Source organism: Nannobrachium achirus, assembly GCF_963921795.1.
Source record: "Nannobrachium achirus genome assembly, chromosome: 1".
NCBI classification, from domain to species: domain Eukaryota; kingdom Metazoa; phylum Chordata; class Actinopteri; order Myctophiformes; family Myctophidae; genus Nannobrachium; species Nannobrachium achirus.
Genome location: NC_137810.1, coordinates 40,767,401 through 40,782,421, shown reverse-complemented (window position 1 = coordinate 40,782,421; position 15,021 = coordinate 40,767,401). Strand labels below are relative to the sequence as shown.

The 15,021-nt window shown below is 40.2% G+C and overlaps 1 protein-coding gene across 1 annotated transcript; it reads left to right on the top strand.

Moving 5' to 3' along the window:
* Nucleotides 1-1,530: 1,530 nt before the first annotated feature.
* Nucleotides 1,531-5,461, top strand: LOC308287893 (receptor-transporting protein 3-like; the record flags this gene model as incomplete). The annotated part of the gene is made up of 3 exons (XM_080729221.1): nucleotides 1,531-1,682; nucleotides 3,202-3,543; nucleotides 5,449-5,461. The coding sequence occupies 3 exons, from the start codon at nucleotides 1,531-1,533 to the stop codon at nucleotides 5,459-5,461; spliced, it is 507 nt and encodes a 168-aa protein (XP_080585347.1).
* Nucleotides 5,462-15,021: the final 9,560 nt, after the last annotated feature.

The following is a 15,021-nucleotide window of genomic DNA, read 5'->3' as shown; positions in this document are numbered from 1 at the left end:
GTACATTTACTACATGCCTAGTATTTGAAAATGTTGGTTGTAGTAGATTTTGATTATTATTATTACAATATAATGTACATGCATTACCCACTTTAGCCTTATATACTTTGGCTATTTGAAAATAGCCAATCAACGATATATTGTGAGCTTGTAGATCTGCTATTTGTATAAAATCTTTGTATACAGTACATACAGTATTGAACTTGTAACATAATGAGCACTTTCACTTTTTGTACTTTATGTACATTTTGATGCCAAATGATACTGTTGTACTTTTAAGTATAGCCTATATATATATATATATATATATATATATATATATATATAGGCCTACCATACTTTTAACAGCAGGGACTATTTCTACATTGTGGTATTTATACTTTTACTTAAGTAAACAATCTGAGTACTTTTCCCATCACTGCTAATGAGTCATGCTGCTTGTTTTGTCAGCTGAGCTGTGAGCTGTAAATCTGGCAGTAACACAAGTGCACCCATCCCATACACTCACTGAACGGAAACTGAAACTTAAATGGGCTTCTAGACAGTGTTGCCAAGTCTGCTTATTGTAAGCGGTAAATATTGGTAGTAGTGTGTGTGTGTGTGTGTGTGTGTGTGTGTGTGTGTGTGTGTGTGTGTGTGTGTGTGTGTGTGTGTGTGTGTGTGTGTGTGTGTGTGTGTGTGTGTGTGTTTTTAAATTATTACTGTATTTGTCATCTTAAAATATGTTGTGCCAGGTGAGCTTTAAGACTGTCTATTTTAAATAGCGTATGTATTTATGGTTAAAGTGGTTCTGATGCTGGGGACCACCCTGTGTGTCATGCAGCCTTCTTTTGGGATTGTTTTCATAGACCTCTTTGCTTGTTTCTCTAGCAAAATCTGTCAAACCACCCCCCCCCCTTTCCCCCCATCACTCACCTCCCCCTCTCTGCTGTACTGTGAAGTTGTTTAGGTGACATCTACTGACAATCTGACATAATGCTGTCCGTGTATATAATATAACAAGATCTTATGTACATATGCTGATCCTTTTTTGCTCTTTTTTGCCCTCTCTCTTTATTTTATTTTAAATCTTTTCATGGTTTTATTATTATTTAATACCTATATGCTGCTGCATTGTCTGAAGGAAGCCAAACTAAAATAAATGTTAATAGCCATTCCCAAAGCTGGGCATGATAACTATAAAGATAACTATCTATAGGCTATCTTTCACCATTGTACTTTTTTCACTGCCATCCACTTGACTTAGAAAAACTATTTGAAAACGATAATTTCTTAGAGTTATAGTTATAGTGCTCAGTGTGAATGGCCCTTATCTCTTATGTACCTGTTAATGTAACAATAAAGTACAACATTGAACCTTGTTCCTCTCGCAAGATGTGGCAACACTGCTTCTACAGAAGGTTCTATCTTAAGTTTCATTTCCTCCAATGCAGAAGCAGGTTGATATAAAAGGCTTCAGTGCAAACAAGTCACAGGAATACTCTGCATTCATCAGTTGAAGGGATTCATCTGTCTCTCTGTCAGACAACGATGGCACTGGAGGAGTGGACCAGTATTTTTATTGCAAAGATCGAGGAATTGAATCGACCTGATGATTCTTGGAATTTGAGGTTCAGCAAGTCTATTGAGAAAGATAGTCTGAGCAATGGCTGGAAACAGTACATCAAAAGTGCAAGGGCAAGGTTAGTCTGTTTTGATGTTGTTTATAAAAGGAATGTTGCATGTGGAAATGTTTCACAATGTTTCTTTGGGTACACATAGGGTGCATGTGTGTGCCCATGCATGGGCACATGTGTTTGTTCTGGCTTTAAGTTCTAATTTGCTTTTATTTTTGTTAAAAGAAAAACTTCACAAACAGCCACAGATTTCCATCCTTGATTTTCAGCATTAAGCAGGCTTAGTAATCTAAATGAGTTGAGTGTCTGTGTATGGCATGTAAATATGTTGAGACTGGATTATACAGAATAGTGTATAAAAGGGGATTTTTGCACTTAGACCTTTTGTCTTCTATGCTATTTTATTTATTTATTTTCATTGCCGCTTAGCTTGTTCCAGTGGATGGGAAATTTACATTTAAAAACCTCACTCATTGATTCACTCATATGCCCAAATTGCTTCTCAGGTCAAATATTTATATGCGATTAAAATGTTCATCTGCCTTTAAAGGGTGCGGTCTCACCAAACTTTATTTCTGCCTATGTGTGCAAATGCAATATGCTCCTTTCCCATTGAAAAGCATTGGCAGAATCCACCCCACATGGGTATGTGTGACTGGTCGGTGTGACTACACCCTACTGTAACTCTACTCTCCTCTCCCGACACTGTTGACTCACCCTGCCTTATTGCCTTACAGCATACATGGGCAACTGGCGGCCCGGGGGCCACATGCGGCCCCCACCTTCACTTCATGCGGCCCGCAGGTTAATACCGGAATACTGACATATTATTGATTTCAGCTGTTACAATTCCAAACATGACCTACTTTAATTCCGTCAGTCTATATTAGTAGCTTAATGACTAGTATACGGTAGTAGTATTAAAATGTATTTTTTTATGTCCAATGTATTTGTATTTAGGTTCATAAAGTTAACATGAGTTTATCACTAAATGCTACAATGTTCCAATTCAAAAATACCAAAAAATAATTCAGGATTCCAATTCAAAAGAAGCAAAAATAGCCGATCTACAAGCTCAAAACGCAGCGCGCTGCGATGCGTTTTGAGCTTGTAGATCTGCTATTTTTGCTTCTTTTGTATTAGATACTATAATGACAAAGTAGGACGTAGCGATATGCATTGTGGCCCTCTGGAGTGAAGGTGGAAATATAGTGGCCCTCGCCATCTTCAAAGTTGCCCACCCTAACCCTGCCTTACAGTATGTCCTCAGCCTGCTGCTTATAAAAACATATTTCTGCCTAGGTCAACAAGTTGACTTAAAATGACATATGCTGCATTCACACTGAGAGAAGCCAAGCTAATGATTGGCTTGGTAATTCAATGTAATCTCTATGCAAACCATCTTTTAAAATTTCCATGCTCGAAAAAAAGCTTGGAAATGTTAAAAGCTGGTTTGCATATAGAGATTACATTGAATTATCAAGCCAACCATTAGTTTGGCTTCTCTCAGTGTGAATGCAGCATTAGGTAGAAATTGACAGTGGCAGTTATGCTATGAGGCTAACGGATTGTCTATGTTATTCAGGTTCACGTGTTCCAAGTGCAAGAAAGGCTGGCCTTCCAACCGGGTGGCGGTGCTCTTCCACATGCGCCTGGCGGAGGGGAAGGGAACCGTTAAGGTCAGACCGTGTCGTCAGCAATGCAGGCGGTGCACTGAAGCCCCAATGGAGGCCCCCACGTTCACCTCAGAGAACATCGACATCCTCCTGGAGAAGCTGATGGAGAAGATCAGGCAGAAATGCTATGGCGAAGATGTGGGCGAAAGGCCCAGGTTCTTTCATAACTTTGAAGTTAAAGGACCCCACGAGGCTGCCCACTGTGAAGGCTGCAAGCTGGGCATGTGTGACAAGGACTTGGTCGGCATGATGTCAGGCTTGAATTTATGAATCTTTTTTCAAGAAGTCATCTCTCTTGTGTCATTCAGAAAATCTGACCCTATTTATAAATCCACTCGTGTGCTTGACTCCTCATTTGTCATACTGTATGCATATTTTTAGACCTAGATATACCATGTATATAAATATATAAAAATAAACTTGTATGAATATGATTAATATAGTTCTGTCTCTGCCTTGTAGTGGTGTAACTACATGTAGGTACATTTACTCAAGTTCTGCACTTACAGTAAACTACAATTTTGAGTGTTTTTTTTTTCTTTTTACTTTACTGGAGTATTTCAAGATGTTCTTTCTAGGAAAATATTTTACTTTTACTCCACTACAATTTCTGTATTTGAAAAATTCTGTTACTAGTTACTTTCTAGATTATGATTATTATAACAAAACGTTACGTTAACCCCTTCGGCCCTGTAAATACTTAAGCTATTTATAAAAAGTTTTCATAGGCTATTATATAAAATGTATAAAAATACTTTGAATAGTGGCCAGTGGCTATTTTCAAAGGACATACTTATGTAAACTTGTGACATTCTGCGTGACGAGTACTTTTGCTTTGGGTACTTCAATATTATACTTTGATATCAATACTTTGGTACTTTTACTCAAGTACATTTTGAATACTACACTTTTACTTGTTAGGGTGCCCTCACACCAAAATACCTATGAGAGTGGAATCCACGTTCCGCCAATGCATTTCAATGAGAAGGGAGCGTTTTTTGCAGATGTCCTCTGCTGGCATGAAACCGCTTCACTCTCATTGAAATGCATTGGCGGAACGCGGATTCCACTCTCGTAGGCATTTTGGTCTGAGGGCACCCTAACTGACTATTTCTACATATAGTTGATACTTTTACTCAAGTAAAACAATTGAGTACTACTACCACCACTGCCTCCTTGTCACGCCTTGCTTCGTGACATGAAGTCTTTTCTTTTGATAGAGCGGTGAGACCACAGTGGCAACACAGTGGATACAGATGTGCCATTTCAAACCTTCACACATCCTGCCATCCTGGCAAGATATATTTTCAGGGGATTTGCGGAACATTGAGCTTGTAGATCAGTTATTTTTGCTATTTGTATGACCTTCTCTGACTTCAAAGTTTAAATCTACGTATGGTGGATTCTGCTTTTCAATGGGAATAGAATGGTTTCTTGACAACTTTGTGCAAAAATACGCTCCATTCTCCATAAAAAAATTGAAAGGCAAAACAGAGAAAGAAACATACAAAAAAATACATTTGCAGGAAATGTTCAGGAAAAGAGCAGTACGTACTGAAGAGTTGAAACGGCACATCTGTATGTTGCATGAAATGAAAATTAGTCAAATGGGACCACAAGAGAAAGCAATTTGCATTTGCTGCAAAGTCGCAGTGTGTATTTCTAGCACACAAACATCAGCAACATGTTTCACACTCACTGCTGGTTGAACTATTTTGGTCCGAACTGTTTTCCATGAAGCAAAACAACACAATCAAATCAATCTAATCAAAGACGGGTCGAATTGCCAAGCATTATGAAGCTTGTAGATCTGCTATTTTTGTTGATTTTGAAATGTCCAAAATAAGGACACAGTGGGGTTAAAGTGTACAAACAAAAGTAACATGAAAACAAGAATAGCACAGTGAAAATAGTGAATAAATTATTCAAAACTAAAAACTAAAGTGATAAAATGTGTAATTCATATAAATGGTTTGCCGATTTCTCTAGCCTATGCTTTTCCAAATCCGAACAGCCTTGTGTGGAAAAACGCAATGAATTTCAGTTGGATTTTGGACTTCACAACATGGATGTTTGTCAGATGCCTTTGTTTAAAGGGAAACTAGGCAAGTATGTGTATACAAACACTCTCCCCCTCTCCCTCCCCTCTCTGACAGGCATCAAACATAGCTGTTTAGGATTTGATGGATTTGATTAATTGATTAGAGAGATCACTAACGAGTACAGAACGACTTTGACACTTGTATGGCCCAATCAATCAGTACACAACCCCTTTGATGTTCAAAGGGAGCAATTAAGAGCTCCCCCCCTCCTCTCACAGACTTTTGTCCCTGCAAGGGATGAATGTCAACATAAACAGTGGAACAAAACCAAAATACAGCCAGAGGGATGTATCTTTCTGTTCAGTTTGATATAAAAAGACCGGCGCAAACAAGTCACTGTTGTTGTATTTTGTTTGTTTGTTTGTATGTTTATTTTATTGAGGGGGGGAGGGGGGGTACATAGCGTGATAAAAATCATATATATATATTTAAAAAATGTAGCTTTTTATTATTATTATTATTTTCCAAGAAAAAGGGAAACAACGTTTTTGTTCCGGTGACATCATCGTGTCAGGTGACCTTCTGGTTCCCCCAGAAATAATTGGTTACACATATAGTGAACAGCGCCATCCAGCATCAAAATAAGGAACTTGTGAAACTCATCACATGGCGGCCTGGACCTTTGAAAATAACTTGTCAAACTCATCCGACGACATTAATGAGTTAAACTGTGTAGTCTTTGGAGAAATGACATTTCCAAGCACAGTTGTTGACAAGGGGTTGCAGGCCTGAAGGCTGAGTGGTGTGTGTGTGTGTGTGTGTGTGTGTGTGTGTGTGTGTGTGTGTGTGTGTGTGTGTGTGTGTGTGTGTGTGTGTGTGTGTGTGTGTGTGTGTGTGTGTACGCGCGCATGCGCACATAACATACACACGCGGTCAGTTTTGGAGCGTCTGGCACCGCTCGAAAAACAAGGAATTGAAAATTCGAGCTGATCATTCTTGGCATTTGGAGTTTAGTCATTCCATTCGGCTGATAGTCCAAGCCCTGGCTGGAAACAGTACATCAGACATGCAATGGCATATTAGTCTGCTTTTATTTTATTTGATCAAATTTCAAGTTTAGTCTGTTTGTTGTTGTCTATGTTCTTTAGGTACACATTGCGCAAGAGTTTGTGTTTGTTCTTGCTTTGAGCGGATTTGCGTTAAGCAAATGTCTTCACATTTGCGTGCTTGTTTGTTCCTACTTTGAGCATTAATTTGCGTTTATCCTTGTGATAAGCAAATGTCTTCACAAACAGCATTAGCGTCCTTGATTTTCAGACATAGTTTGAGGACTAGCATTAAGCATTAAGGCTGGTTTTAGAATTACAGTAAGGTTAAACTAATGTCAAAGATGGGTGCCACGATTCTCCCCCCAAAACATGATGATCAGGTATTATGATTATACTGGGAGGAAGATTTTGCCAAAAAAGTGTACAGCAAGAGTTAAAATTATGTTTTTATGTGGCCACACCCACCAGTTCATTAAGTATGTCTGGTTGTCAGGTTGGTGGTGACCAAGCAGAAGTTAGCCACACCCACAGTGTTGGGTGTATGGTAAAGGGGGAGAGGATAAGTTTATGACGTCATTAAATCAGTGTTTTTCGATCTGGCCTTTTGACTCGGAGGCTTTCAGCTTTTAGGAAGAAACAAAAAAATACTCAGGGAAGGCAAATTTGCACATTATAACCCCTTACCCCACCCGGTGGTCTATTCGAGTAATGTTAACTCCATAGATACAAAACAAAAGAAGTACAAAACTATGGCTTAAAACGGGAGCTGCACGTCGGGAGTCAGAACTTTCCGACTAAAAGTTTGGTGGTCGGAGAGAGTATCTTTCTCCGACCACCGAACTTTTCGTCTGAAAGGTCCGGTTCAACTACAAAATGACATCACTCGCAACTTCTGAAAAGCATTACCCCGGATTAGAGTTCGGAAAGCTGCACGTCGGAAAGTCAGAGCTCTCTGACGAAAAGTTTGGTGGTTAGAGACAGTATGGACAGGCCTTACATAATATTGTTTTGATAGTGAGGTGAGACAACAGAGGCAACACTTCACGATATGTTGCATCAAATGGAAATTAGCTCAGGCAAATGGGACCATAAGAGGAAAGCAATTAGCATTTTCTGCAAATCACAGGGTGTATTTCTAGCACACAAACGTCAGCATCACAGGTTGAACTATTGGTCCAAAAGGTTTTACACAATAAAATGTCAAACAAGATTAACCACTCCAACAGGTCCAATCGCCACGCATTGTGAGCTTGTAGATCTGCTATTGTAGTTGTTTTTATAACTCGGTTAAAGTGTACATTTCTATTATCTTGCTTATTATCCTTGCTTATTATAGTGATGTATTATCGCTTTGGATTAAAATCGTCTGCTAAATGCCTAAACTGTAAACTGTAAACTGTACATTGAAGAAAAACAGTTGAAAGCAAGTGAGTAGTGAAAACGGGCACGTACAGGACTAGTTTCACAAGTTTGCTAATGTATAAAATGTAAAAGAAAAACTATTGAAAATAGCAGATCTACAACTTAAAGGGATATTTCACTTTCAAAAAAACTTTTGGGAATTTTATCATCTAATCAGGCTTTTATGAACATCCTGAACAGTTTTTAATTTGCTTGATTCAATATTTAGATATTTGATGTAAATGTTATCCGGCCCTCCAGGCCCAGGGCCTCTCCCCACACACACCCATTGTAACTTCAAACTTCATTTTTAACATCAGAGATTCATTAAAAACACACATTATTTTTTTCTGGTGACTCATATTACCCTCCTAATACGTGAGCAGGCCGTGTTTTTTCGATAACTTTTTTTTAGGCAGGAACATTCACGTCAAGAATATAACAATTAATAACATAATGAACAGATAGACTCGGCAAGATATTGGCAAGGATATTTAACCATTTATTGCATAAATGGAATACAGTTAAACTTGGCGTTTGAAGGGCTCCGCGATCGGAGATGCTCCCTGAATTTTGTGCAGGCATTTCTGAGCATGCTAAGCAAAATCAGGGAACGCAGCAATACCCCCCATAGGGATAGAATAGCAAATAGCAATAACCGTGACATGTAACATAGTCAAATCACAGTATTGAGCTTAACAACATTGACATGAACTTAGACAAAATCACAGTATGAGCTTAACAACATGACATGAACTTAGACAAGATCACAGTACTTGCTTAACCACATTGACATGTAACTTAATCAGACAATCACAAGTATTTGAGCTTAGCCAGAGTGATCATGCAAAGGTGGAGGCTGGGGTGGAGGAGGAAGCAAGCAGCAAATGATTCCGAAGCTTCGGAACCAAGCATTGGTAGGGAAAGCAAGCTCTATTTAAAGGAGCCTTCCCTACTGATTGAGAGCTCTGATTGGAGTATGGCAGTCATGTGACATAATGACCAGCAGATATGTTAATGAGGTATGAGAACAGAGCTGACTGACAACTGACACTCAGACTGGCGGCGACTTGACTCCCATGCCCTGCATAAACTTACGCTATGCTTTATTTTAGGCAGGAACATTCACGTCAAGAATATAACAATTAATAACATAATGAACAGATAGACTCGGCAAGATATTGGCAAGGATATTTAACCATTTATTGCATAAAGTTTACAGTTAAACTTGGCGTTTGAAGGGCTCCGCGATCGGAGATGCTCCCTGAATTTTGTGCAGGCATTTCTGAGCATGCTAAGCAAAATCAGGGAACGCAGCAATACCCCCCAAAACTAATGAGCTTGCTCTCTGTCTTGGCAGGGCTCGGCCAACCAGAGAGCGCTTTAAAACCCCCCAAAACACGGAACCCGACGCCACATAAAACCTGTGTCAGTCAGACTCTGGTTATGTGTAGCAGCAGAGCGCCACTGCAGACTTCTACATGATTAAAAGTAAAAGACTGCAGAGTCTTGAACCATGAGAAGCCATCCTAAGCTTAGCAGTAACTATGTGTAGCAGCAGCTAGCTGCGATCTCTGCGTTGACAAATTTATTTATGCTAAAAGATACATGCTGCATCTTAAAAGAGAGACCATTCTATGATTAGTGAAATGAAATAGCTAAGAGAGGCAGCGAAGCGACGCCGCCGACCTTTGAAATAATTATTCCGTTAAGAAGCAGTTCTTAAATTAAGAAAAGGCCATCCTACCATTAGTGTATAAAGTGGGTCAGCTACGCTTGCTGTGCTGTGTGTGCGAGCGGTTCTAACGCAGAACCAAATTGTATTAAGCAGTTGGTCTTAAGCCATCCTACACTGCGAAGAAGAGTGAATCAGCTACGCTTGCCGAGTTGTGCCCCATCCCTTAAAGGGGGAGCGAGCTGTTTGAGGTTACCCACCATGCTACTGTAGGTAGACGTGACCCTGCAATTGGAAGTTGATATTAACAGCTGTGATAACCGTGCCAACCACCTTTGAGCAATTAACTAGCCGACCGTCTCCTCACTTAATGCCGCTCATGCTTTTGAGCAACAAGAATGACCTCCTTCCTGGCGAGTAACATTCATAGCTGCTGAGGATCAGCGTCCATAACTTCCGAGTTGGAGCCAGCCCGGTTGTATGCATAGAGAGATGTACAGGTGTGGAGCCATCCCCGATGCTGCAGGAAGCATCTCTGGTAGCCATCCTTCCAAGGTCCGATACAGCTTGCCTCGCCAGAGGACGCCAGGCAGATACCATGACATAGAGGATAGAAAGAAGTATTAGTTTGAGAACGTAGTCTGGATTGCCTTGATGCACCACCCGGCTGAATATTAATGAACTCATACAAGCATAAGGTGCTGCTGAAATATACTTAGAATCATCTTGAGACTTGTTGCAACGATCATCATTATTATAAGTATTATTATCATCCACAACCACGCAATCTATATAATACATCTGACTTATCAGCCATATAATTATGCCTTTAGATGAAGATGCAGTTTGATTAACGAATGACCTGCCTTTCATGGCTTCGGGAGGAGGTCCAGGTGAGTATCCTCGATCCAGAATCCTCGATCATCGCGACACATCGATGTCGCTCATGAAACAGGCAGGCAGCCACTCCCCTGTCTGCTGAATCTGTAGCGTGCAAGCAGGCGGGCCAGCAGGCGGGCAGGCGTGCAGCAGGTAGGCAGGCAGGCGTGCAGGCAGGCAGGAGTACAGGCAGGCAGGAGTACAGGCAGGCAGGCTCATGGTTGCAGCAGAAGTAGCGTTAGCTGAAGCTGTAGTAGCAATGCCCTCTGCAGTGCCAACCGACTCCTGACTGGCCTCATGGCATTATACAGTAGTGGACGAAACTATAAAGATAAACATGTTAGCAGAAAACACACAGAAGCTGCAGCACAACACTGCAATGACATGCTGTAGCAGCAGCCATGCAGCAGCTCCAGCACGAAGCTGAAAAGATAAACATGATGTTCGCAGCAGACATGTAGCAGCCTCAGCAAGAAGCTATATAGAAAAACACGATTTTGCGGAACATGAAGCAGCTTTAGCATGAAGCTGCAATGATAAAACCTGATGCCGTAGCAGTGGGCATGCCACAGCTCCGGCATGGAGCTGTAATGATAAACATGATGTTAGCATTAACTAGCAGTAGCATTAGCTGTAGTTATTAGCAGTTATGCTAGCAGGCAGCAGCAGGTTGAGTGGAGCTAGCAATAGCTGAAATTATAGGACACATGATAGTATCTGACTGAAGCAGCAGCAACAAGAGCCATTAGCACAATTATGTGAGCATTGTAGCATAGCAGCACAACTGATAAAGAAAGAAGCCTGGAAATGAAACATGATGTTAGCAACAGACATGTAGCAGCTTTAGCATGAGCATAAGTTGAGCATACAGCAAAATGGCAGAAGCCTGGAAATGAAACATGATGTTAGCAACAGACATGTAGCAGCTTTAGCATGAGCATAAGTTGAGCATACAGCAAAATGGCAGAAGCCTGGAAATGAAACATGATGTTAGCAACAGACATGTAGCAGCTTTAGCATGAGCATAAGTTGAGCATACAGCAAAATGGCAGAAGCCTGGAAATGAAACATGATGTTAGCAACAAACATGTAGCAGCTTTAGCATGAGCATAAGTTGAGCATACAGCAAAATGGCAGAAGCCTGGAAATGAAACATGATGTTAGCAACAGACATGTAGCAGCTTTAGCATGAGCATAAGTTGCATACAGCAAAATGGCAGAATCGAAGCAGCAGCCAGCCTATGCAGTAAATATATATATATATATATATATATATATATATATATATATATATATATATATATATATATATATATATATATATATATATATATATATATATATATATATATATATATTTTTTTTTTTTTTTTTTTTTTTTTTTTTTTTTCACCGTGTGCAAAATTACAGAACAAGTGTTTAACGCTGTTCCGAACAACGTTCAGCATGTACTGGCTGTGCATAGATACAATAATCAACTCAGTTTATCCATTTCACATGGCCACTTCAGTGTTACCATGCTAGCGTTTGTAGCATAAGACAATGGCACCCCTGAGTGTTACTAGCATTAGCCGCTAACATAAGCATTTAGCAGTGAACAAGCTTTTCACATGGCCATTCCAGTGTTCCCATGATAGCATTGTAGCATGAGCCCATGACAACCCCCGAGTTACTAACATTAGCCTCTAACATTAGCATTTAGCAGTGAACAAGCCTCTCCCCATGCTGGAATGTATCCTCTTACTCCATACAACTCAAAGGTTCCAAATGCGCTAACATTAGCATTTAGCAGTGAACAAGCCTCTCACCATGCTGGAATATTCCTCTTACTCAAGACAAATCAAGGGTTCCTGAGTAAATAGGGAGAGCTTCCTAGGATCTCCTTTTAGTAGAACTGTACCATCATGCAACTGTACTTTTCCCATGCAACCTTCTAACAAGTCTTCAACTCTCCCCACACTACACACACAGTAGCTGCTTGACCTCATGTGGCTCAAAAAGGGAATTAACCCACTCTGCACACAGACTAGGCTGATTCTAACAGGAAGCATGTTGGAAGGATGTTGAAAGCAAGCCAAATAAGCAACTTTACTTCAGAACAAGCCCGAACAAAACAACCCACAACTAGAAGTTATGGGGAAACAAGACCGAGTTGCTTATAATGGGCAGACCTGGCAACACTGCTAGACTGAGAACAGTGTGAATGTGTATGGTAGCAGTACATAGACTACACTACCCATGATGCATTGCCCATTTAACAACCTCCCTTATCAACTTTCCACCATTCCACCACATAGACATTAACTATGGTGTTTATAAGCCAAATAATCACCTGTGCAAGAACCTTCATTTCCATACTTAAGCAGGTGTGAGAGTGAGCGTGTTTGATCCTCGCTTGAATGCCGCAATCTCACCTACTTTACTCCAAGTAGTGGCAGTTAGTTGAATATGGACTAATTCAACTGTAGCACATGACAATCTCTCTCATGGTAACAAGTTCTTACACCCATGAAAGGCATATGTTAACCATTAAACATTTAAACCCCCTCCATAAAACTTCTAACATCTTGAAATGCTGTACCACTGAATTATCTAAGCATCAATATTTGATTCAAGACTCTTACCGAATATTAGCTGAACCACTCCTCAAGGACAGGTCCCCAACAAACACTCGGACTCAGGCTTCTGCATGGCCAAACAGGCCCAGACGCAGCCACCTCCCCTTATGCTCTGCCCTTAAAGGGGTAGTGCTACTCCTGTAAACACTTGACATGATTCCTGAATGAGCAAAGCATTAATCTTAATACACAAATATACTCAGTAGTTCCAACCTGCCTGCAGAGTAAAAGTAGAATTAGTATATGATTAGCAGCAATGTTGGGAAAAGAGGCATATATTAGAAGTGAGCAATAGCATCAGAATATCATCCATGCATGATATCAATAATAGCATAGGCTACACCTGTTTAAAGCAGGATGGGAATCCCTGCATGGAGCCATGCATCTGAAGGGAGTATGGCCACACCGGCCAACATGTTGGATTAGCTGCCGAACTAGCTGGTGTTTGCAGAGTGTAGCCCTGCGATTAAAGATTTAAGAAACCCAGTGTGGCATCTGCTGGAGACAAACAGCACTGGAAGCTGGGCAGGAACAACAGTTCACATACTGTTCTAGGCAGCACAAATCACAGCCAATGCCATCATGGTTCGGGGTGCACTGTAGAGCAAAGCATGCTGTTAGCTTATGTTGCTACAAACAATTTGAAGCTTCCACTACTACCACTGTTAGCATATGCTATACACTGTTGAAATGTTTTCTCTTCTGAGAAGCAAGCATGCTAGTAATACATTTTAGATGAGACCTTGTTCAAGTTATGAGTAGTAGTAAACACGTAAATGAGAACTAATGAAGTAGTGCATCATGATAGCTGTAGTTAACATTAGGCATAATACTGTTAGCAGTAGCATAGTGATAGCAACAGATATAAAAGCAGGCTAGCATTGCTATTGAAGCAGCACGGCAGTAAGCAGTATCTAAAGCAGAACCATATGGTATCACCAAGCTTTCGAGCAGAACCAGAGAGTAGAGCAGCCGCAGCAGCAAATGATTCCGAAGCTTCGGAACCAAGCATTGGTAGGGAAAGCAAGCTCTATTTAAAGGAGCCTTCCCTACTGATTGAGAGCTCTGATTGGAGTATGGCAGTCATGTGACATAATGACCAGCAGATATGTTAATGAGGTATGAGAACAGAGCTGACTGACAACTGACACTCAGACTGGCGGCGACTTGACTCCCATGCCCTGCATAAACTTACGCTATGCTTTATTTATTTCTTTTTAATAATTATTTTTTGTATTACATTTTTTCCATTTTCTCAAATAATTATAAGAAAATAATGAAAAAAGTTATCGACAAAACACGGCATAAGGTGTTTCCCTGTTGAAAGTGGAATATCCCTTTAAGCTCACAATGCGTTGCGATGGCTATTTTCAAATGCTCAAAATGTATAGGGCTGAAGTAGTTACTGTAGGCTATGTTTTGTAATAATAATACATATAAATACAATACAAAGTAGTGGAGTAAAAGTGTAATATTTGCATCTGAGATGTAGTGGAGTAGATAGAAGTAATAGTAGTGGGTATTGAAAATACTCAAAAGTTTACTTACAGTATTTGAGTAAATGTACTTTACATCAGTGGTTCCCAAACATTTTAGCCTGTGACCCAAAGTAGCAATTTGCCCAGGACCCAAAATCTACATGCTCACAACTTCTTAATTATTATTATTATATTTTATTTATGGAATTCTTAGAAGTGTTTGCTTGAAAATTGATCAAATTCTTTGCATTTCGAAAAACAAAATTATATATTTCAAAAGGTTTTCCTTCTTTTGAAATTTATCTTATTTTTTGTAGGAAAAGAAGATTTATCGAGTTGTGACCCATCAAAATTGGTCTGTAACCCACAAATGGGTCGCAACCATAGAGTATATATAAAATAGAGAGCGGACGAGCCCCGCCCCCACTATCATTTCAATGCAAGTGCTCAGTGGCGTTTTGAAGCAACGGCTACGTGCTAGCATGTAGCTAATCCAGGTGCATTCTGGGGGAAATTGGAACCAGCGTGGTTCCAAAATGACGTCACGCTGCTCTCCTCTCCTGTCTGGAGTGGAGGGGGCGGGGCCA